This window comes from Bubalus kerabau, chromosome 17 (assembly GCF_029407905.1).
Source record: "Bubalus kerabau isolate K-KA32 ecotype Philippines breed swamp buffalo chromosome 17, PCC_UOA_SB_1v2, whole genome shotgun sequence".
NCBI classification, from domain to species: Eukaryota; Metazoa; Chordata; class Mammalia; order Artiodactyla; family Bovidae; genus Bubalus; species Bubalus kerabau.
In genome coordinates, this window is record NC_073640.1 from 13,495,365 (window position 1) to 13,517,224 (window position 21,860).

Genomic DNA, 21,860 nt, shown 5'->3' on the forward strand with positions numbered 1-21,860 from the left:
AGGCTCTGACAGGCCAATGAAAGAAAGAAAGCTGCCGGGCTGGAGGAAAGCAGCCAGGACTCAGCCTGAGCCCAGGCCCTGGGCCGGATGAGCTGTGGGACCTCGGGTGTGGCAGCCCTTCTGTGAGCCACACCCTGCCACCTCTGAAGACCCTCCCACGCCAGTGTGTGGATGCTCAAACCCACTGTATCTGAGAGGGTGTCCTGTAAACTACACCGAATGTAACACTCTGACAGCATCACTCCTGCCATCCTTCCAGATGGGGAGGAGGGGGTGTGGCGAGACAGTCAGCCAGGGTTTCTATCTCAGCTTAGACATCAAGTCAGGAGACCCTGGTTGAGCTGAGGCAATCCTCTGGGTACAGTGTCCTCCTCTATGAATCGTGGACTCTCCTGGGGGCGTTAGGGACCAAAGACGCTCCAACCACTTAGCGCTGTGCCCAGGATGTGTATTATTCCGGTTTCTCCTACTGCTCCACCCCCAGGCCCTGGGCACCCCAGGCAGGCCTTACCTGTCAGCGAGTAGACGAGGCAGCAGGCCAGCAAGGACAGCACGGAGACCAGGGCCCAGTGCCCGAGGCTCTGGTGGCGCATGCTGCAGTAGATGGACACGGCGGCTTCGTGACACTGCAAGAGAGGGGCAGGGCCTGGGACTCGGGCCAGCCTGGCACCCTCTAGAGAGTCTCACTGTCCCAGAACGTGAGCAATGACCCAGAAGCCCACCACTTAGCAGAAGGGAGAAGTTGTCAGATATCCACGTGTGGAATATTACATGGCACCGAAAGGGGTAAACACAACTGCACACCCCGTCACAGAGGCCCCGCGGCCGTAACGTGGAGCGAAAGCAGCCAGAGAAGAATGTTTCCACACGTGTGAAGTTAAAGTTACAAGCCAAACAAGCCAGGATGGGGTCCTCAATCACTGTTGATGCTGGGGGTTGTGCTGTGCACGGTGTGACGTGGACCAGACCCCCGGCCTTGACCCACGAGGTGACAGGAGCGCCCCCTTCAGGTGTGACAATCAAAAGTGCAGACATTGCCAGGTGTCCCCTGGGGGAGGGGGACAAAGTCAACCCAGTTGACAGCCCTCGTTTATGGTGACAGAGGGCAGAGTGGTGGTATGGGTGGGTGGATGGTGGTCCCGAGGGAACATTCCAGGGGGCTGATGATGTTCTATGTCCCCACTGGGGTGATGGTCTTGTGGGAACACACATACTTATGATTTATACACTTCCTATGTACTGGACTGGAAAAGGTCAGTTTTCATTCCAATCCCAAAGAAAGGCAATGCCAAAGAATGCTCAAACTACTGCACAATTGCACTCATCTCACACGCTAGTAAAGTAATGCTCAAAATTCTCCAAGCCAGGCTTCAGCAATACCTGAACCATGAACTTCCAGATGTTCCAGCTGGTTTTAGAAAAGGCAGAGGAACCAGAGATCAAATTGCCAACATCCGCTGGATCATAGAAAAAGCAAGAGAGTTCCAGAAAAACATCGATTTCTGCTTTATTGACTATGCCAAAGCCTTTGACTGTGTGGATCACAAAAAACTGTGGGAAATTCTGAAAGAGATGGGAATACCAGACCACCTGATCTGCCTCTTGAGAAACCTAGATGCAGGTCAGGAACCAAAAGTTAGAACTGAACATGGAACAACAGACTGGTTCCAAATAGGAAAAGGAGTACGTCAAGGCTGTATATTGTCACCCTGCTTATTTAACTTATATGCAGAGTACATCATGAGAAACGCTGGACTGGAAGAAGCACAAGCTGGAATCAAGATTGCTGGGAGGAATATCAATAACCTCAGATATGCAGATGACACCACCCTTATGGCAGAAAGTGAGGAGGCACTAAAAAGCCTCTTGATGAAAGTGAAAGAGGAGAGTGAAAAAGTTGGCTTAAAGCTCAACATTCAGAAAACGAAGATCATGGCATCTGGTCCCATCACTTCATGGAAAATATATGGGGAAACAGTGGAAACAGTGTCAGACTTTATATTTTTGGGCTCCAAAATCACTGCAGATGGTGATTTCACCCATGAAATTAAAAGATGCCTGCTCCTTGGAAGGAAAGTTATGACCAACCTAGATAGCATATTCAAAAGCAGAGACATTACTTTGCCAACAAAGGTCCGTCTAGTCAAGGCTATGGTTTTTCCAGTAGTCATGTATGGATGTGAGAGTTGGACTGTGAAGAAAGCTGAGCGCTGAAGAATTGATGCTTTTGAACTGTGGTGTTGGAGAAGACTCTTGAGAGTCCCTTGGACTGCAAGGAGATCCAACCAATCCATTCTAAAGGAGATCAGCCCTGGGTGTTCTTTGGAAGGAATGATGCTAAAGCTGAAACTCCAGTACTTTGGCCAACTCATGCGAAGAGTTGACTCGTTGGAAAAGACTCTGATGCTGGAAGGGATTGGGGGCAGGAGGAGAAGGGGACAACAGAGGATGAGATAGCTGGATGGCATCACCGACTCGATGGATGTGAGTTTGAGTGAACTCGGGAGTTGGTGATGGACAGGGAGGCCTGGCAAGCTGCAATTCATGGGGTCGCAAAGAGTCAGACACGACTGAGCAACTGAACTGATTACTATATCACATTTTAAAAAATCTAAAGTACATATACCACTGCCGAGAGCCCACCTACGATGTGACATTCTTGGGGCAGGTCCTGGGCAGCCAGGGAGACCCTGCTGAGCAGCCAGGGAGGACCTGCTGTTTCTGGATGTGCCCTGTGGGTTTGGGGAACTTCCCAGGCTCCCGGGACAGGGTTCCCATCGTCACATTCACTTACTCCCTTCTGATCAAAACCAGCACGATGACCGTCTATGCCTGCCACTCACCACACTCAAGACTCCCTCCACCCACCGGGATCAGCCCACAGCTGTCCCTCTCCACTGCCTCAGGGCCTTTGCCTGTGCTGTGTGCTCTGCCGGGGGTGGCCCCCGGCCCGGCCAGCTCCCACTCATCCTTCAGGAAAGCCCTCCCCTGCTGGCCCCATGTGAGCACAGCTGGGCTTGTTGGCTCAGCGTCTGTTGCGTGTGTGGTAGCAGACACACTCGCCTCACTCATCCCCAGTGTGGAGTCTGGCCCCCAGTTGAGGGCCCTCCTGGGATTACTCAATCATCCATCCCTCTGCTCCACCTGCAGCCGTGAGGCCTCCCAGCGCCCAGCCCGGCTCCTCACACTCAGACCCTCACTGGTCCCCTTGGTGTGAATCTGGGGTAGCCCCTCAACCAGGCCCACAGCCCCTACCCTCATGGAGCACACACTGGGAGTGGCTGGGGCACCTCGGTTGCGGGACTCCGATTCCAGCTGCAGAGGTGGCGTGCAGCCCAGGGCAAGCCCACCACACCTTCTACAACAGGCGAGCCTCAGGGACCTCCCTGACCTCATGGAAGCCCACTGCAGGCCGGCTCAGCCAGGCGGTGGGCACTTAAATTCCCCCCAAATACAAAAGGACCCTCGAGCAGCAGGCATCAATGTCCTGCCTCCTGCACTCGAGAACCCAGGCGTGGGGAAAAGATGGTTGGTGGTGGCCGGATGGAGCCCTGCCCTCCTCCCTGTGGGTCCCACGACTCCTGGGTCATGTGCCTCTTGGTCTTATTTGAGGGAATAAAGCTTCTGAGGGCAGGGCTGCCCTGCTGGGACAGCATCTAGAACAGCGTCTGACCGAGAGCAGGCTGACCAGTCACTAAGTGGTGGGGTGCGGGGCAGAGGAGCACGTGGTGGGTAACAGGTGGAAACAGCCCGGACGTCCCCCGGCTGAGGGATGGAAACGCAAGCCGTGGACTCGGCAGAAAGTGGAGCATCGCTCAACCGTGAAAAGGGATGCAGTCCCGACACACGCAGCACACAGAAATCACCTCGAAATCACCATGCCGAGTGGAAGAAGCCAGCCACAGAGGACTAGCTACTGTATGATTCCACTTACAGGCAGCGTCCAGAAGAGGTACATCCAGAGACGGTGAGAAAGTTTCTGGCTGCCAGGGACTGGGCGGAGGACGAGCTGGGGATGGGGAGCGGTGGCTAACAGGTACAAGTTTCTTTGGGGGCGGTGAGGAATGTTCTGAAATTGACTGTGGTGATGGCTGCAGAACTCTGTGAACATACCAAAGACCTAGGGGTGAGTTGCACCCCACGTAAGTCATATCTCAGAGCTGTTGAGCTTTGAGAAAAAAGAGAAAAGAAACAAGAGAAAAGAAGCCATGCAGCTGGCCAACAGGCACACTAAACGACGCTCAACAATGGTGACTATCAGACAAACACGGATCAAAACCGCAGGGAGGAATCGCACCTCACACCAGTCAGAACGGCCGTGCTCAAAGTCTACACGTAACAATTGCTGCAGAGGGTGTGGAGACAAGGGAACCCCTACGCTGCTGGTGGGAATGTAAGCTGGAACAACCACGATGGAGACCAGTATGGGGGTTCCTTAAAAAACTAAGAACAGAGCTACCATGTGACCCAGAAATTCCACTCCTGGGCACATACCTGGAGGAACGGGACTTGAGAAGATACACACCCCAACGTTCACGGCAGCACTGTTCACAACAGCCAAGACATGGAAGCAGCCCAAGTGTCCAGCGACAGAGGAATGGAGAAAGGCGTGGTTATGGACATGCAATGGAATATTATTCAGCCATAAAAAGGAATGAAACACCACCATTTGCAACAACATATATGAACCTAGAGATTATCAAACTAAGAGAGAGGAATATGATATCACTTATATGTGGCATCTTTAAGAAAGAAATAGATACAAATGAACTTATTTCCAAAACAGAAACCGACTCACAGACATAGAAAACAAACTTCCAGTTACCAAAGGGGAAAGGGGGGGTGGGGGATAAATTAGGACTTTGGGAGTAACATATACACACTACTATATATAAAACTGCAAGGAGATCCAACCAGTCCATTCTAAAGGAGATCAGCCCTGGGATTTCTTTGGAAGGAATGATGCTGAAGCTGAAACTCCAATACTTTGGCCACCTCATGCGAAGAGTTGACTCGTTGGAAAAGACTCTGATGCTGGGAGGGATTGGGGGCAGGAGGAGGAGGGGACAAGAGAGGATGAGATGGCTGGATGGCATCACCGAGTCGATGGACTTGAGTATGAGTGAACTCCGGGAGTTGGTGATGGACAGGGAGGCCTGGTGTGCTGCGATTCATGGGGTCACAAAGAGTCGAACACGACTGAGTGACTGGACTGACTGACTGATATATAAAACAGATAACCAACAAGGATCTACTCATAGCACAGACAACTCTACTCAATATTTTGTAACAACCTATAAAGGAAGAGAATCTGAAAAAGAACATACATACACATATATTCAGTTACCAGAATCACGGTGCTGTACACCTGAAACTAACATGATACCATAAATCAATCACGCTTCAGTTAAAACAAAACAAAGGAGAAGTATTACACGTGGCCAGGGTCGCTGGGAGCAAAGCCTCACCCTAACCCCTGCTCCCCACAAGCCCCTCTTTCTGATTCTGCACAGGCGGGAGGGGGCTCCCCATTGCTAAGTGTGTGGGGAAGGGTGTGGTTGAACTGAGACAGGGACTCCCCACTTCCCTGCACAGCCCTGCCCTACCCCTCACCCTCCTCCTTTCCACCTTCCCCTACATCTAGTCCCCCCACCCCCAGATCCCCGACTCCACAAGCTGGATCCTAGCAGCCCCTTCCCTGGCCTTAGCAACTAGTCCTCAGCCCCACCCCCACCCCACATCCACATCTTTCTCCTAACTCCCCATCTCTGCATCCCGTGTCCCTGGAAACTGCAGCCCAGGCCTCCGTTGCTAGGAGAATCAGATGAGGGAGCCGAGGCAAAGGTGAGGGGGGCACCCCCTCCAAGCATCTGGAAAGCGGCCCCCCTTCCGCTCCGCTGGCGCGAGCCTGCTACACCATATGGTGCTCGGGCAGCCAAGAGAGGGCTGGTTAAACTCCATCCAGACAGTTGACAGCAAAATCATCGCTTTACATCTTTCAAAATATTGGGTGTGTGGGACGAAACGTGAGAAATCCTGTAAGCGGCTCGCTGAGTCCCAGGAGCGATACAGCAACTCATTTATAAAAAAGAGAAATGGAAATGTTTCAGGATTTTTTTTTCCCCCCAAGAAATGGTTCTCAGAGAAGACACAAGATGAAGAACAGAAAGAGGAGCTGATGGATGGGTAAGTGGAGAAGACACTGGGGCTAGGAAGCTGAGACACCGTCAGTCTTGAGCCCCTCTGCCTTGAGAACATGCTTCTACATGGGGCGGTTTTGTCATCAGTGTGGCGGGTAGGTGGTTGTCTTTAGGAGAGAGGCAAATCTTTCCAAAATAAGCAATGGAAAAAGGGGGTCAGCTGCCACCTGTGGGGAGACTGGGGAACCCCAAGAGAGACCAGAAGGCAGGAAGCAGAGCTTGACCCCCACTACAGCCATCTCCAGCCCCTCACCAAGCACCCACCTCACCCAGACCTTAGCAGCTCTCCAGCCTGGGACCCCTCCCCTCCGTGGATCTCCAGCAGAAGCATCTCCCTGCACCTGCCGCCTCCCACTCATTCCTCAAGACTCCTCTTAGGCCTCAGCGCCTAGCAGAGGGCATCTCTGAATCTGCCCCACCGAGAGCTACATCAGAAGCACCACCAACTAGATTCCACACACAGAAGCTCTTACTCCACAACATTCTGTCAAATTCTATATATCCTGCCCAGCACCCGCCCTGCACACCTTGCTGCCCTTCTAGCCTGCAAGCCTCCAGCCCCTACGGCAGAATCCACCTGCAGGAAGGCAGCTCCCAGTCCCCAGGTGGGGCGACACCACCACCAGGACTTTCAAAGGAGGGCACAGGTCCTGGACCCACACACTCGACCTCAGACCCAACAAACGGGCTGCTGCTGGTGCTGGCCAGTGGAGCCAGTTCCAAAGTTCAACTGAAATTCAGAGCTTGCTGAGCCCAGACGCCAACCCATATGCATGGTCCCCTAGAGACAGACTGGTTCATCCCAAAACACGTTCACAAACCTCCCTCCCCACCCCCGACAGGGAGGCAACTTGCCCCCAAGGGAACAGGCAGTCACCACAGCCTGCAAATGCCGCCCTCCTCAACACAGACGCCAAGGTTACCTGAAATCCAAAACAGATGGTGGGGAAGACACTAAATACAGAGGTCCAGGAGGAGGGACTGTAAAGAGATGAAAACAGGTGTTTGTTACAAAAAGTTAAACTCAAAACAACCTTCAACTTGAAGACGAGTTTTAAATAATACAAGCAAGCTGTAACTAAGTGTATCTCTAAGGTAGATTTTAATAACCACGTCCACTCCGGGGTTGAGGGGTGGCAGAAGCCGCATGTAAAGTGCTGCACTTTTAAGTACATCTGTGCTGACATTTGACAACTTGACAGTCTCCATGCAGGCGGAATGTGGGCAGGACATGGGTAGGAGGAACTCCCAGCTTCCTTGGAGGCTGCCTGTCCCCAGTAAGGTTAGGGGCTGGGGGTGGGGGGGTGGGCAGGGCACAGGCAGAATCCAAACAGACCCCAATAGGACAAGGATGGTTTGACCTCCATCTAAGCAGCCTAAGAGAACTGACGGGTGCATGGGGCAGACTCTTAAGGTCAAACCCTCTCAGTGGCCCCCAACTGGTGGCCCTCCAGCTTTCTTTTCGAGCAGCTCCAGGTTCTGGCCTCCAGCAGACTTGGGGACACACAGTTGGGGGGGGGGCATAAATAGCACCCACTGTACAACCAGGGTTTCCTGGCTGTGCTAGGATAATGGCCCCCAAAGATGTCCCCATCCTAATCCTGGGAAGCTGGGAGTTTGTGACCTTATATCCTACAAGGGACTCTGCAGGTGTGATGAAGGTCAGGACTCTGAGGTGGGAGATGACCCCAGATTATCTAGGCCCCATATATCATAAGAATCCTTGCCATCAGAGAACCTTCCCCAGCTGTGGTCAGAGGGAGCTGTGACTGCAGAAGCAAGGTCAGAGAGATGGAACCTTGCTGGCTGTGAAGACTGTGGAGGGGCCACGAGCCAAGGAACGTGGGCACCCCTAGGAACTGGGAAAGGCCAGGAGACGGATTCTTGTCTAGACCTCCTGAAAGAACGCAGCACTGCTGACCCCTCGAGTTCAGCACAGGGAGACTCATTCTGGACTTCTGACATCAGAAGATAATAAGCTTGTCTAGTCTTGAGCCACTGTGTCCGCAGTAACTTGTTACAGCAGCCGCAGGGGGCTCGCACAGTGGCATCTCCCTTCTGTGCTGCATTTACGGCTGACTCTTAACTCTGGATGCAGCCCAGGGAGCCCCCCAGCCAAGCCCCGCCTTCTCAGACCTTGCTCAAGACAGCACTGTCAGCAGACGGCCGGCTTCTCAGAGCCCACGCTTCTGTTGCTCCGTCTGCCTGCCTGCATCCTCTGGGCCACGAGCACTGTCCCCTCCTGTTCCTGTGGTGGATGCCACCCAAGCTCCAGCCCTGGAGGACGGACCTCCAGGGCACGAGACCCTCCCCTGGGTGGACTCAAGGCCGCAGGTCAGCAGGGGATCCGGGCCTTTCCTGCCGGCTTTCCTGCTCTGTTGGATTACCCCATCAGTGTACGGGCGTGTAGGGGCCGCTGAGCCCCGCCTCCTGCCCATTCCTCTCCTCCCCTCCTCGGAAGACCTCTCTCCTGACTCCAATCCACCTGGGCCTCATCCCTACCTCCTGCCCTGACGAGTCTCAGCCACATCAAGACTGGCCTCTGTGGCCAAATCCAGCACCAGGGCTCAGTCCCACGTGACCTAGGAGCAGTATTCGGTGGTGAACACCCTAAAATTCTTGAAATTTTGCTCACTGACTTCTGAGACCCAGAGGTCATCATCTGGGTGATAGATAGACCCATTCTATCATCATCTGTCCTGGGTTTACAGTGACCATCCCCCCTCCAAATTTATATCCAGTGGGAATCTCAGGATGAAATTTTATTTGGAAAAAGGGTCCTTGTAGATATAATTGGTTAAATTAAGACAAGGTCATACTGGAGCAGGATGGGAGTTGATCCAACAATTGGTGCCCTTAAGGGAAGAGAAAACACATACCCAGGGAGAGCCGTGTGAGGGTGGCGCTGAAGCTGGAGTGAAGCGCCTGCAGGCCAAGGAGCGCCAAAGAGCGCTGGCAGCTCAGGACCCTGAGGGGCAGGAAGGCCCCTCCCGGAGCCTCCTGAGGGAGCACAGCCCGACTGACACCCTCATACTCGGTTTCTAGCTTCCAGCACCAAGGGGAGGGATTTCTGCTGCTTTCAGCCTCCCAGTTTGTGGTAAAACAAGTAGCTCCAGGAGGCTAACAGTGCTGCCGACTCGCCATTCCTCTCCTGGGCCCCCAGGACCGGTGGAGGACCACTGGCTGTGACGGTTTTCACACAGCCCTTGCATGCCACCTCTGGGCTGACATTTCTACTTCCAGCCGTGGCCTCTCTGAACTCCAGTCTGACAGCTCCCTGACGTCTTTAGTGTCTCAAAGCCTTTCCCACCTAACATGTCCCCGCCAAAACCCTCCCCCAGCCAGCTGCTCCTCCCCGTCCCACACAGTCCAGGAAACAGCATGGCCCTCGGTCCCCCTGCTCTAAGCTCAGAATCAACCTGGACTCTCCTCTCTCTCCTGTTCCACCTCTGATCTGTCCTCCAGGAGGGCCCACACAATTTGTGGGACCACGTGCAAAATGAACATGCCGGCCCTTGTTCAGCAGCCGTGAAGAATCTCAGGATAGTAACAGCCAGGCGTTAAACCAAGGGTGGGCCCTTCTGAGCCTGGGACCTGGGTGACGTCACAGGCCACAGGCCCCTGGAGCTGGCCTGCCACCAGATTTGATTTCAAGGCCCTGCTGTGATCAAAACCCTGAAATGGCTTCCATGCGAAATGGAAGTCCTCCCTGCAGCTCCGAATCCCTACAGGAGTCCTCACTTCTGGTGTCGCTCAGGTCTCTCGGGCCTCACTGGCCTCAGTGTCTTGCTGGCTAGTCCTGTTTCTTCCACACTGTGGGGCACGTCTGCAACTGCCCAGGAGCCCCGGCTGGCGGGCATGTGGTGCTTCCATGCCCCTCACCCTGTCCTCACTAGTGGCAGCTGAGTGGTTCTGAACAAGGAAAAGAGCTTTTGCTGAGCTGTACAGCATCAGCCCTGGGATTTCTTTGGAAGGAATGATGCTAAAGCTGAAACTCCAGTACTTTGGCCACCTCATGCGAAGAGTTGACTCATTGGAAAAGACTCTGATGCTGGGAGGGATTGGGGGCAGGAGGAGAAGGGGACGACAGAGGATGAGATGGCTGGATGGCATCACCGACTCGATGGACATGAGTTTGGGTGAACTCTGGGAGTTGGTGATGGACAGGGAGGCCTGGCGTGCTGCGATTCATGGGGTCGCAAAGAGTCGGACACGACTGAGTGACTGATCTGATCTGACCTGACAGCATCAGAGACCTGAAGAACTTCATGAGAAGAGCCAGGGCTCTGTGCAAACCATGGGGGGTTGGGAGGGGGGTGCAGGGAATTGGCCCTCACCCCTCGCAGAAGCCCCCGGAAGCCATCCCCCAGACTCACCTGGACTCCAGGCGGGGCTCACGGGCGAGGTCTTGGGGCCTGAGGTAGTACTGCGCCACGATGACCAAGGCCAGGTAGCAGGCGGCCAGGGTGCCTAGGATGCTAACACACAAGAGAGCGCAGCGTCAGGGGGCGACCGTGGTGAGGCAGCGCCTGGGGAGCCATACAGAGCGGGGTCTCGGTGTCAGCTCGGCCCACACTGGCAAGGGCTCAGGCAAGTTCTTCCTGTCTGGGCCCCAGTTATCTGTAGGATAGGGCAGCAGGAAGGGCGTTCCAGGCAGGGACACCCTCATGCCACACAGTGGGACCTGCAAGGCTGTGAGCGCTACGGGTGCCCCATCTCTCCAGCAACAGCCACACAGCCCCTGGGATCCGGCATCTAAGCAGCCACGACACAGCGTGCAGAAGGACCAGCTGGAGAGGGCTGGGGGCGCCCGGGGGGCTCTGGGGTCCTACCCGCTGTTTCTCTGCTCCACTTCTCTACACGACAGGGAAAGGTCGGTGGCACACTTGTGTGAAGATTTTTGCCAGACTTTATTTTTTCAAAAGTATATGTGGAGCCTCAGACTGTAAAATGAAAAAAGTGTGTGTGTGTGTGTGTGTGTGTGTGTGTGTCTCCGTGCCTGTGTATGTGTGTGTGGGTGCAGAAAAAGCTTGCGATCATTAAGTAACAAAATGGAGGCCCTGTTATTACGGGCAATTTTCTTTTCTGTTTATCTGTATTTTCTATCATGCCCACGAATGACTTTGGTAATTTAACATTTCTTTCCTCTTCTCCCAATGGGAAGAACCATGCTGGCAGCTCCCCATCCCAGGCGGACAGAAACCACCCCTAAACGCCAGCCAAGGTGGGGACCCAGCCCCAGCCGTCGCCCCCAGGAGGGGTCTGCAGCCCGTACCTTGTGTATTTCTGGAAGCCGATCTCCCGCGGTGCGGAGAGGGGCAGGATGACCAGCACGCAGAGCAGCGTCAGGGTGAAGCGCTGGTCAGTGTACCAGGGCTGCAGGGCCGGTGGGGTGCTGGGCAGGATGAAGTCCCACACTGCGGAGAGCAGGGGAAGGAGAGGCAGTGAGCCCAGAGAGCCTGCCCCAGGGTGACCCCATTATTAGATGGCCCAAGTGGAGGGGGAGAATTAGGGTGAGGCTGAGCTAGCCGCTTCTGCTCCACACCACACAGGCTGCAGGCCCTTGGGGGTACCTGGCTGAGGGCTGGAGGGGCCTCGATGGCTGTGCTCACCCAGGGTGCCTGGTGGGGACACCTGGGCTCAGCACACCCACCTCCTCACCAGCAGACCCCCCAAAGGACTAGTCCTTAGCAGCTTGGGGCCCTGAGCCAAAGAAGGGAGGTGTTGTCCTCTTAAAGGCCAGGCCTGGAACTGGCACTGGCCCCTCTGCCATCCTCTGCCAGTCAAGCATCCCAGAGCCCACTCTGGTGGGGGACACAGACCCCATCAACCTCTCAGGGAAAGGTATCCGAGAAACTGGGACCGGTTTATTCTGTCACAGGAAGACAGAGAATTGGGAGCTGATAGAAGGGGCCAGACAGGTGGTGGAGGGGAGAGCCCAGGAGAGACACAAGGTGGCTTGAGGCCAGAAGCACAGGGGGTGAGGTGGCCCCGCAGCGCAGGGGGTGGGGGTGCCCAGAGCTGGATCCTGGCCCACACGGGGTGCTGGTACTGCTGTAAAGGAACCCTTCTAGTTCTCTGCACTTCTCAATAAAGACAGCGATCAAAAGAAATGACCACTTGACCAGGATGGTTTGTTTCTACTGGAGAGACACATGGACTATTTCCACATTGAGCTCATGGTACAGAGGCCCCCCCCTTCAGAGGAAGGTAGGCTCTTGTGGCCAGAGAGGCCAAGGGAATGAATGCACGCACCCAGAGGTGCACAGAGATCTCCACGAGTAACAGGCCCACATGGCCTGGGCTGGGGTGCAAGCTCTTCTTATCCATATGGATGGATTCCTGAAGCCAGGAGAGCCACCTCTGCCAACTAGGCCACCCAGCTCCTTCCTGAGCCCTCGCTTTCCAGGCTATTCCTCAGTGTCCACAGAACCATTATTTACGATCATTTTCACTTGATGAATCCAATGACTCTGTAAAAGAGCCCTGACCTCCAATGAGCCTTCAATCCAAGAAACCTGGTCTTGCCTTCAGAAAGACACATTCCAACATATCGACCCAAGAAGCATAAAAGTGATGCGTCTTCGCACCAGTTGATACGCCCAGAGCAGGGTTGGCCTGTGTCCTCATAAACGCGTTAATCCCTCCAGGGGATCCACCACCTGAGCCTGAAACCTTCCCCAAACGACAGATCCTAGGAATCCTTCTCAACCTCAAAATCTTACTCAACTCCACACTCCCTCAGATCCGCCTCAACACTGCACCCCTTCAGAATCCTTCTGAACGCAGAAGCCACCCACATCCTTCTCAACACAACAGCCCCTAGAATCCTTCTCACACAGTAGCCCTGAGGATCCATCTAAGCCACAACACCTCAGAACCTTCCCAACATGGCAGTCCCTCAGAATCCTTCCAAACACTGAAGACCCTCAATATCTTTCTCAACAAGGCAATTCAGAATCCTCCTCAACACGGCAGCTCTTCAAAACCATTTTCATCATAGCAGCCCTCAGAATCATCCTCAGCATCTCAGAATTCTTACCAATTCTTACATGGCATGCTTCAGAATCATTCTTAGCAAAACAGTCCCTCAGACATTTCCCAAAACAGTGGGCTCCCACAATCCTTCTCAACATGGAGCACCTCCAAACCATACTCAACACAACACTACTTCAAATACTCTTCAACCCTGAACCCTCTCCGAATCCTTCTCAACATAGCAGCCCCTAAGAGTCTTTTAAACAGAGGCCATCAGAATCTGTCTCATCATGCAGCTCTTCTGATGCTTCTTAAAGTGGCAGACCCAAAGATACTTCTCAACACAAGAGCCCTCAGAATCCTTCTGACACAGCAGCCACTCAGAATTCTCAACACAGCAATCCCTAAAACCTTCTCAAAATGACAGCCCCTCAGAATCCATCTAAACACAGCAGCCCCTAAGAATCCTTCCCAACACAACAGGCCCTCAGATCCTTCTCAACTCATAATCCACACAGATGTTCCTCAACACACCAGCACTTCAGAATTCTTACCAACATGGCATGCCTCAAAATTACTCTCAACACAAAAGGCCCTCAGGTGCTTCCCAACACAGCAGGTCCTCAGAATCTTTGTCAACATGGAGCACCTCAAAATCTTACTCAACATGACACTACCTCAGAATCCTCCTGAACACCACAGCCCCTCAGATTCTTGACAACACAAAAGCCTTCAGAATCCTTTTGACATGGCCACCATTCAGAATCGTTCCCAACACTGCAGCAGCTAAGATTCTTCCTAATATGGTGGCACCTAACAGATGGGGAAACAGTGTCAGACTTTATTTTTTGGGGCTCCAAAATCACTGCAGATGGTGACTGCAGCCATGAAATTAAAAGACGCTTACTCTTTGGAAGGAAAGTTATGACCAACCTAGAGAGCATATTCAAAAGCAGAGACATTACTTTGCCAACAAAGGTCCATCTAGTCAAGGCTATGGTGTTTCCAGTGGTCACGTATGGATGTGAGAGTTGGACTGTGAAGAAAGCTGAGCACCAAAGAATTGATGCTTTTGAACTGTGGTGTTAGAGAAGACTCTTGAGAGTCCCTTGGACTGCAGGGAGATCCAACCATTCCATCCTAAAGGAGATCAGTCCTGGGTGTTCTTTGGAAGGAATGATGCTAAAGCTGAAACTCCAATACTTTGGCCACCTCATGCAAAGAGTTAACTCATTGGAAAAGACTCTGATGCTGGAAGGGATTGGGGGCAGGAGGAGAAGGGGACGACAGAGGATGAGATGGCTGGATGGCATCACTGACTCGATGGACATGAATCTGAGTGAACTCTGGGAGTTGGTGATGAACAGGGAGGCCTGGTGTGCTGCAATTCACGGGGTCGCAAAGAGTCGGACACAACTGAGCGACTGAACTGAACTGAATATTCTCAGCACTGAGGCTCTCACAATCCTTCTTACACAGCAGGCCTTGAGAATCCTTCCCAATACAGCAGCCCTTCAGGATCCTTCTCAACAGGACAACCACTCAGAATCTTCTCAACACATCAGCTTCTGAGAATTCTCCAAAGCTCAGCACCCCCCAAAATTATTCTCGATATGGAGGCCCTCAGAATCCTTCCCAACACTACAGCACCTCAGAATCCTTCTGAACACAGAAGCCCACCAGATCCTTCTCAACATGGCAGCCAGTGAGAATCCTCTAAAGTAAGGCAGCCCCTAAGTTTCTTTTCAACACTGAAGCCTGTAGAATCCATGTGAACACTGTAGCCCCTTAGAATGCTTCCCTACACAACGGCACCTCAGAAGCCTTTTCAGGATGGCAGCACCACAAATCCTCCTCAACACAGGCTGCTTGTGCTTAGTCGTTTGGTCGTGTCTGACTCTTTGCGACCCTTCGGAGGCAGCCCGCCAGGCTTCTCTGTCCTTGGGATTTTTCAGGCAGACACTGGGGTGGGTTGCCAATTCCTTCTCCACACAGTAGTCTCCCCAAACTATTCTCAACACAGTAGCCCTTCATATTCTCAACACAGCACCCTCAGAATCCTTCCAAACACTGAGGCCCTCAGAACACTTCTCAACAAGGTAGCGGCTCAGAATCCTCAACATGGCAGCCGCTCAATATCATTTTCAACATGGCAGCCTCTCAAAATCTTCTGAACATAGCAGCCTCCTATCCTTTTCCACACAGCAGCCCCTGAGAATCCTCCAAAGGATGGCAGCTTCTAAGATTCTTCTCAACATTTTGAGCCCCCCAGAATCCTTCTAAACACAGCAGCCACTCAGAATTCTTCTCAATAATGCAGCACTTCAGAATCCTCCTCAACAGCACAGGCAGGTACAATCCTTCTCAACTCGGCAGCCCCTCAGATCCTCCACAACAGAGCAGCTTCTGAGAATGCTGCTCAACACACATCCCTCAGGATATTTTGCAACTTGGCAGGCCATCAGAATCCTTCTTAATACAACACCCCTCAGATCCTTTCCCAATATAGCAGCTTTCATTAACATGGAAGCCCCTCAAAGTCCTTCTGAACACAGCAGCCCCTAAGAATCCTTCCTAACACGTAGCAGCCCCTCAGATCATTCTCAACACATAATCCAGTCAGATCCTCCTCAACACAACAGCACCTCAGAAGGCTTACCAACACAACAGCCACTCATATCCTTTCCACTGCAGCAGGCTCTCAGAATCATTTACAACAGAGAGCACCTAAAATCTTACTCAACATGACACTACCTCAGAATCCTCAATACAGCAGCCCATCAAATTCTTCACACCACAAAAGCCCTCAGAATCTTTTTGACATGGCAGCCTTTCAGAATCATTCTCACCACCGCAGCTGCTAAGATTCTTCCCAACATGGCAGCCCCTAAAATTCTTCTCAATACTGAGGCCCTCAGAATCCTTCTGACAAAGCAACCCATGAGGAAGTCCTTCAGGATCCTTCTCAACAGCACAGCCACTCGAAATCCTTCTCAACACATCATCTCCTCAGATCCTTCCCAATATGGCAGCCCACAGAATCCTTCCAAATACCACAGCCATTCAGTGTCCTTCTCAACAAATCAGCCCATCAGAATCTTCTCAACACAGCAGCTTCTGAGAATCCTCTAAAACACAGCAGCCCCTAAAAATTCTTCTCAACAGAGAGGCCCTCAGAATACTTCCCAACACCATAACTCCTCAGAATCCTTCTCAACACAGCAGTCCTTCAGAACTCTTTCCAAACAGGTAGTTCCTCAGAATCCTTCCCATCACAGAAGCTCCTCAGAAACTATTCTATGCAGCAGTCCCTCACTTCCTTCCCTAGGAACAGCCATCCAGAATCCTCAACACATCCACCTGTCAAATCATTTTCAACATGGCAGCACCTCAGATCCTTCCCAATGCTGTAGCCCTTCAGCAGCCTCTGAACACAGAAATCAAAACCATCAGAACATCTCTACATGGCAGCCCCTAACACTCTTCTCAACGTGGAGGCCCTCAGAATGCTTCCCAACACATAGCTCCTCACAAGCCTTTCCAACATGGCAACCCTCAGGATCCTTCCCAACATGCAGCCCCTCAAAATCATTTTCAACATGGCAGCCCCTCACAATCTCCCTTTTGAACAAAGCAGCTCCTTCTATCCTTCTCAACATGGCAGCCTATGAGAATTCTCCAAAGTACAGCACTCACTAAGATTTTTTTAGCACTGCAGGCTCTCAGAACACTTCTTAACAATACAGCAGCTCAGAATCCTTCTTAACATGCAGCCCCTCAAAATCATTTTCAACATGGCAGCATTTCAGAATCTTCTGAATACAGCAGTCCTCATACCCTTCTGAGAATTCTCTAAAGGATGGCAGCCTCTTAACACGGAGGCCCCCAGAATCCTTCTAAACATGGCGGCTCGTTATAATCATTCTAAACATGGCAGAATCTCAGATTCATCTCAATACGGCAGAACCTCAGAATCCTCAACACAGCAGCCACACAGTACACTTCTCAATCCAGCAGCCCCAAATCCTTCTCAACACGGCAGCCCTTCACATCCTTCCAACACAGCAGCCACTCAGATTTCTTCTCAATAAGGCAGCACCTCAGAACCCTCCTCAATATGGCAACTCTTCAGAATCCATCTCAACACTGCATCCTCTCAGAATCCTCTACAACAGCCCCTCATATCCTTCCCAGTGAGGCAGCTACTCAGAATCCTCAGCACCGCAGCCCCTCAGAATCCTTCTCAACACAGCAACTCCACAGAACATTTTCAATGTGGCAGGCCCTCAGAATTCTTATCAATACAGCAGCCCCTCAGAATTATGTTCAACATGGCAGCACCTCAGAATGCTTGTCAACACAACCAGGTCTCAGATCCTTCCCAACACAGCAACCCCTAAGAATCTTCAAAACATGCAGGTTCAGAGATTCCTTCTCAACAGATCAGCCCCTCCTCAACATGGCAGCACATGAGATTCTTATCAACACAAAAGCCCTCACAATCTTTTTCACACAGCAGCCACTCAGAATTCTCATCATGACAGCAGATCAGGATGCTCCTCAATATAGCAGCCCATCAGGGTTATTTTCTACATAGCAGTCCCTCAGAATCCTTCCCCAAACTGCAGGAGCTCAGAATCTTTCCCAACACAGCAGTCCCTCAGAATCCTTCTCAACATGGCAGCCCCTAAGAATCTCATCAACACAGAAATCCTCACAATCCATTTGACACAGTGGGTCCCTTCAGTTCAGTTCAGTCGCTCAGTCATGTCTGACTCTTTGCAACCCCACGAATCACAGCACATCAGGCTTCCCTGTCAATCACCAACTCCTGGAGTTTACTCAAACTCATGTGCATCGAGTCAGTGATGCCATCCAGTCATCTCATCCTCTGTCGTCCCCTTCTCCTCCTGCCCCCAGTCCCTCCCAGAATCAGAGTCTTTTCCAATCAGTCAACTCTTCGCATCAGGTGGCCAAAATATTGGAGTTTCAGCTTTAGCATCAGTCCTTCCAATGAACACCCAGGACTGATCTCCTCTAGAATGGACTGATTGGATCTCCTTGCAGTCCAAGGGACTCTCAAGGGTCCCTTACATCCTTCCAAATACAGCAGAAACTCAGAAACCTTTTCAACAAGGCAGCACTTCAGATCCTTTCTAATGTTGCAACCCCTCAGAATCATTCCAAACAGAAGTCCCCCAGATTCCTCTCAACAAGCATTCCCAAATATTCTGCTCCACATGGAGACTCTAAGAATCCTTCTTAACACAGCAGCCCCTAAGATTATTCTAAACACAGAGGCCATCAGAATCCATCTCGCCAGGCAGCCCTTTTGTTACTTCTTAAGATGGCAACCTCTAAGATACTTCTCAAAATAAAAGCCCTCAGACACCTGACATGGCAGCCTATCAGAATCCTTCCCAACGTGGGAGCCACTCAGAATTCTCATCAACACAGCAGTGGCTAAGATTCTTCTCAACATGGCAGCCCCTAGAATTCTTCTCAAAATGACAGCCCACAGGAATCCACCTGAACACAGCAGCCCCTAAGAATCCTTCCCAACACAGCAGGCCCTCAGAATTGTTTTCAACAGGGAGCACCTCAAAATCTTACTCAACATGACACTACCTCAGAAGAGCCCTCAACACCACAGCCTCTCTGATTCTTCACAACTCAAAAGCCCTCAGAATCCTTTTGACATGGCAGCCCTTCAGAATCATTCCCACCACTGCAGCACCTAAGATTATTCCCATCAAGGCAGCGTCTAAGATTCTTCTCAACACTTGAGGCCCTCAGAATCCTTCTGACACAGCAACCCATGAGAATCCTTTACAACACAGCAGTTCCCTCAGGATCCTTCTCAAAGGACAGTCACTCAGAATCCTGTCAACAGCATCTACTCAGATCCTTCACAATAGAATCTTTTCAAACACTACAGGTCCTCAGCGTCCTTCTCAACACAATAGCTTCTGAGAATCCTCCAAAACACAGCAATCCCTAAAACTCTTCTGAACATGAAGATACTCCGAATCCTTCTCAACATGGAAGCCCATCAGAACTCTTCCCAAACAGGCCATGCCTCAGAAACTGTCCCAACACAGCAGCACATAATCCTTCTCAGTATGGTAGCATCTGAGATCCTTTGCATCTTTAATAATTGGGCTTCCCTCGTAGCTCAGTCAGTAAAGAATCTGCCTGCAATGCAGGAGACCCAGGTTTGATTCTTGGGTCGGGAAGATCCCCTGGAGAAGGAAATGGCAACCCACTTCACTATTCTTGCCTGGACAATCCCATGGACAGAGGAGCCTGGCAGGCTACAGTCCATGGGGTCACGACAGTCGGACACGACTCAGTGACTACACCACCACCACCACCACCACCACTCAAAACCCTCATCAATTCGGCAGCCTCTCGAGGATCCATTTGAACACCAGAGCCCCTCAAAATCCTTCTGAACATGGCAGCACCTAAGATCCTTCTCTACATCACAGCTCTTGAGAATCCTTCAAAACACAGCACCTCCTAAGATTCTTCTCAACATCGAGGCCCTCAATATACTTCCAGCGTGGCAGCGCCTACAATTCTTCTCAACATGGAGCCCCTAGAATCATTCTCACATGGTAGCCCCTCAGATCCTCCTCAAAATGGCAGCCCCTCAGAATCCTTCCCAAATGGTAGTTGCTAACATTCTTCTCAACACTACATCCTTTGAGAACTGTTCCCAATGAGGCAGCCCCTCAGGTCCTTCTGAACACTGCAGGCCCTCAGAATCCTTCTCAACAAGGCAGCCCCTTAGAATCCTCTAAAGTACGGCAGCCCCTAAGATTCAACACTGAGGCCCCTCAGAAGTCTTGTGAACATTGCGGCACCTCAGAATCCTTCCCAACACTGCAGCACCATAGACCTTTCTCAGCATGGCACACCACAAATCCTCCTCAGCACAGTGGTCCCCCAAAATTCTTCTCAACACAGTAGCCCTTCAGATCCTTCTCAACATTGCAGCCTCAGAATCCTTCCATACAACTGCAGGCCTTCAGAACTCTTCTCAATAAGGCAGCAGCTCGGAATCCTCCTCAACATGGGAGCCCTTCAAACTCATTTCAACGTGGCAGTCTGAAAACAGTAGCCCTCCTATCCTTCTCAACACAGCAGGCCCTGAGAATCCTCCAAAGGATGGCTACCTCTAAGATTCTTGTCAACATTTTGAGGACCCTGCTGCTGCTGCTAAGTCGCTTCAGTCATGTCCGACTCTGTGCAACCCCATAGACGGCAGCTCACCAGGCTGCCCCGTCCCTGGGATTCTCCAGGCAAGAACACCAGAGTGGGTTGCCATTTCCTTCTCCAATGCATGAAAATGAAGTCGCTCAGTCGTGTCCGACTCTTAGCGACCCAATGGACTGCAACCCACCGGGCTCCTCCGTCCATGGGATTTTCCAGTCAAGAGTACTGGAGTGGGGTGCCATTGCCTTCTCCCTTTGAGGACCCTAGACTCCTTCTAAACACGACAATCTTTTGAAACATGGCAACACCTCAGAATCCTCAACTCAGCAGTCACACACAATACTTCTCAATCCAGTAGCTCCCCCAAAATCCTTCCCAACATACCAGCATCTCACATTCTTCCAACACAGTAGCCACTTAGAATTCTTCTCAATGAGGCAGCACCTCAGAATCCTCCTCAACAGGACAGGCAGGCATAATCCTTTTCAACTTGGCAGTCCCTCAGATCCTTCCCAACAGGGCAGTCCCTCAGATCCTCCACAAAAGAGCAGCTTCTCAGAGTGCTGCTCAACACACATCCCTCAAAATACTTTGAAACATGGCGCACTTTTAGAACCATTGTTAACACTCCTCAGATCCTTTCCAATACAGCTGCCCTCAGAATCCTTCTCAACATGGAGCACCTCAAAAATTACTCAACATGACACTACCTCAGATCCTCAACCCTGCACCTTCTCAGAATCCTTCTAAAAATAGCAGGCCATCAAATCCTCATCAACATGACAGCTCACAAGACTTTTCTTAACACAGAGGTCCTTCCTCTGAATCCATTTCACAGAATAGCCCCTCAGAATTCTCAACATGGAAGCCCCTCAGAATCCTGAACAGAGCAGCACCTAAGAATTATTCCTAACACAGCAGCCGCACAGATCCTTCTTAACACGTAACCCACTCAGATCCTCAAAAAAAAACAGCCCTCTCAGATCCTTTCCAATTCAGCAGGCTCTGAGAATCCATCTCAATACAGAGTACCCAAAAACTTACTCAACACAACATTGCCCAGATCCTCCTCAACCATTCAATTCACTTCAGTCATGTCCAATTCTTTGCCACCCCATGGACTGCAGCACACCAGGCCTCCCTGTCCATCACCAACTCCCAGAGTTCACCCAAACTCATGTCCATCGAGTCGGTGGTGCCATCCAGCCATCTCATCCTCTGTCGTCCCCTTCTCCTCCTGCCCCCAATCCCTCCCAGCATCAGGGTCTTTTCCAATGAGTCAACTCTTCGCATGAGGTGGCCAAAGTACTGGAGTTTCAGCTTTAGCATCAGTCCTTCCAAAGAACACCCAGGACTCATGGACTGGTTGGACCTCCTTGCAGTCCAAGGGACTCTCAAGAGTCTTCTCTAACACCACAGTTCAAAAGCATCAATTCTTTGGCGCTCAGCTTTCTTCACAGT

At 51.7% G+C, this 21,860-nt stretch overlaps 1 protein-coding gene across 7 annotated transcripts in view; it reads right to left on the reverse strand.

The window, feature by feature from the left end:
* Positions 1-21,860, reverse strand: part of SLC38A8 (solute carrier family 38 member 8) — a 44,076-nt gene that overhangs the window by 10,639 nt on the left and 11,577 nt on the right. For all 7 annotated transcript variants that reach the window (XM_055552155.1, XM_055552160.1, XM_055552161.1 and 4 more), the window contains 4 exons: positions 11,476-11,617; positions 10,577-10,678; positions 7,124-7,181; positions 512-626 (listed from right to left, as the gene is read on the reverse strand). In XM_055552155.1, the coding sequence (XP_055408130.1) occupies positions 512-626; positions 7,124-7,181; positions 10,577-10,678; positions 11,476-11,617 (417 nt within the window). The remainder of the gene's footprint in view (positions 1-511; positions 627-7,123; positions 7,182-10,576; positions 10,679-11,475; positions 11,618-21,860) is intronic.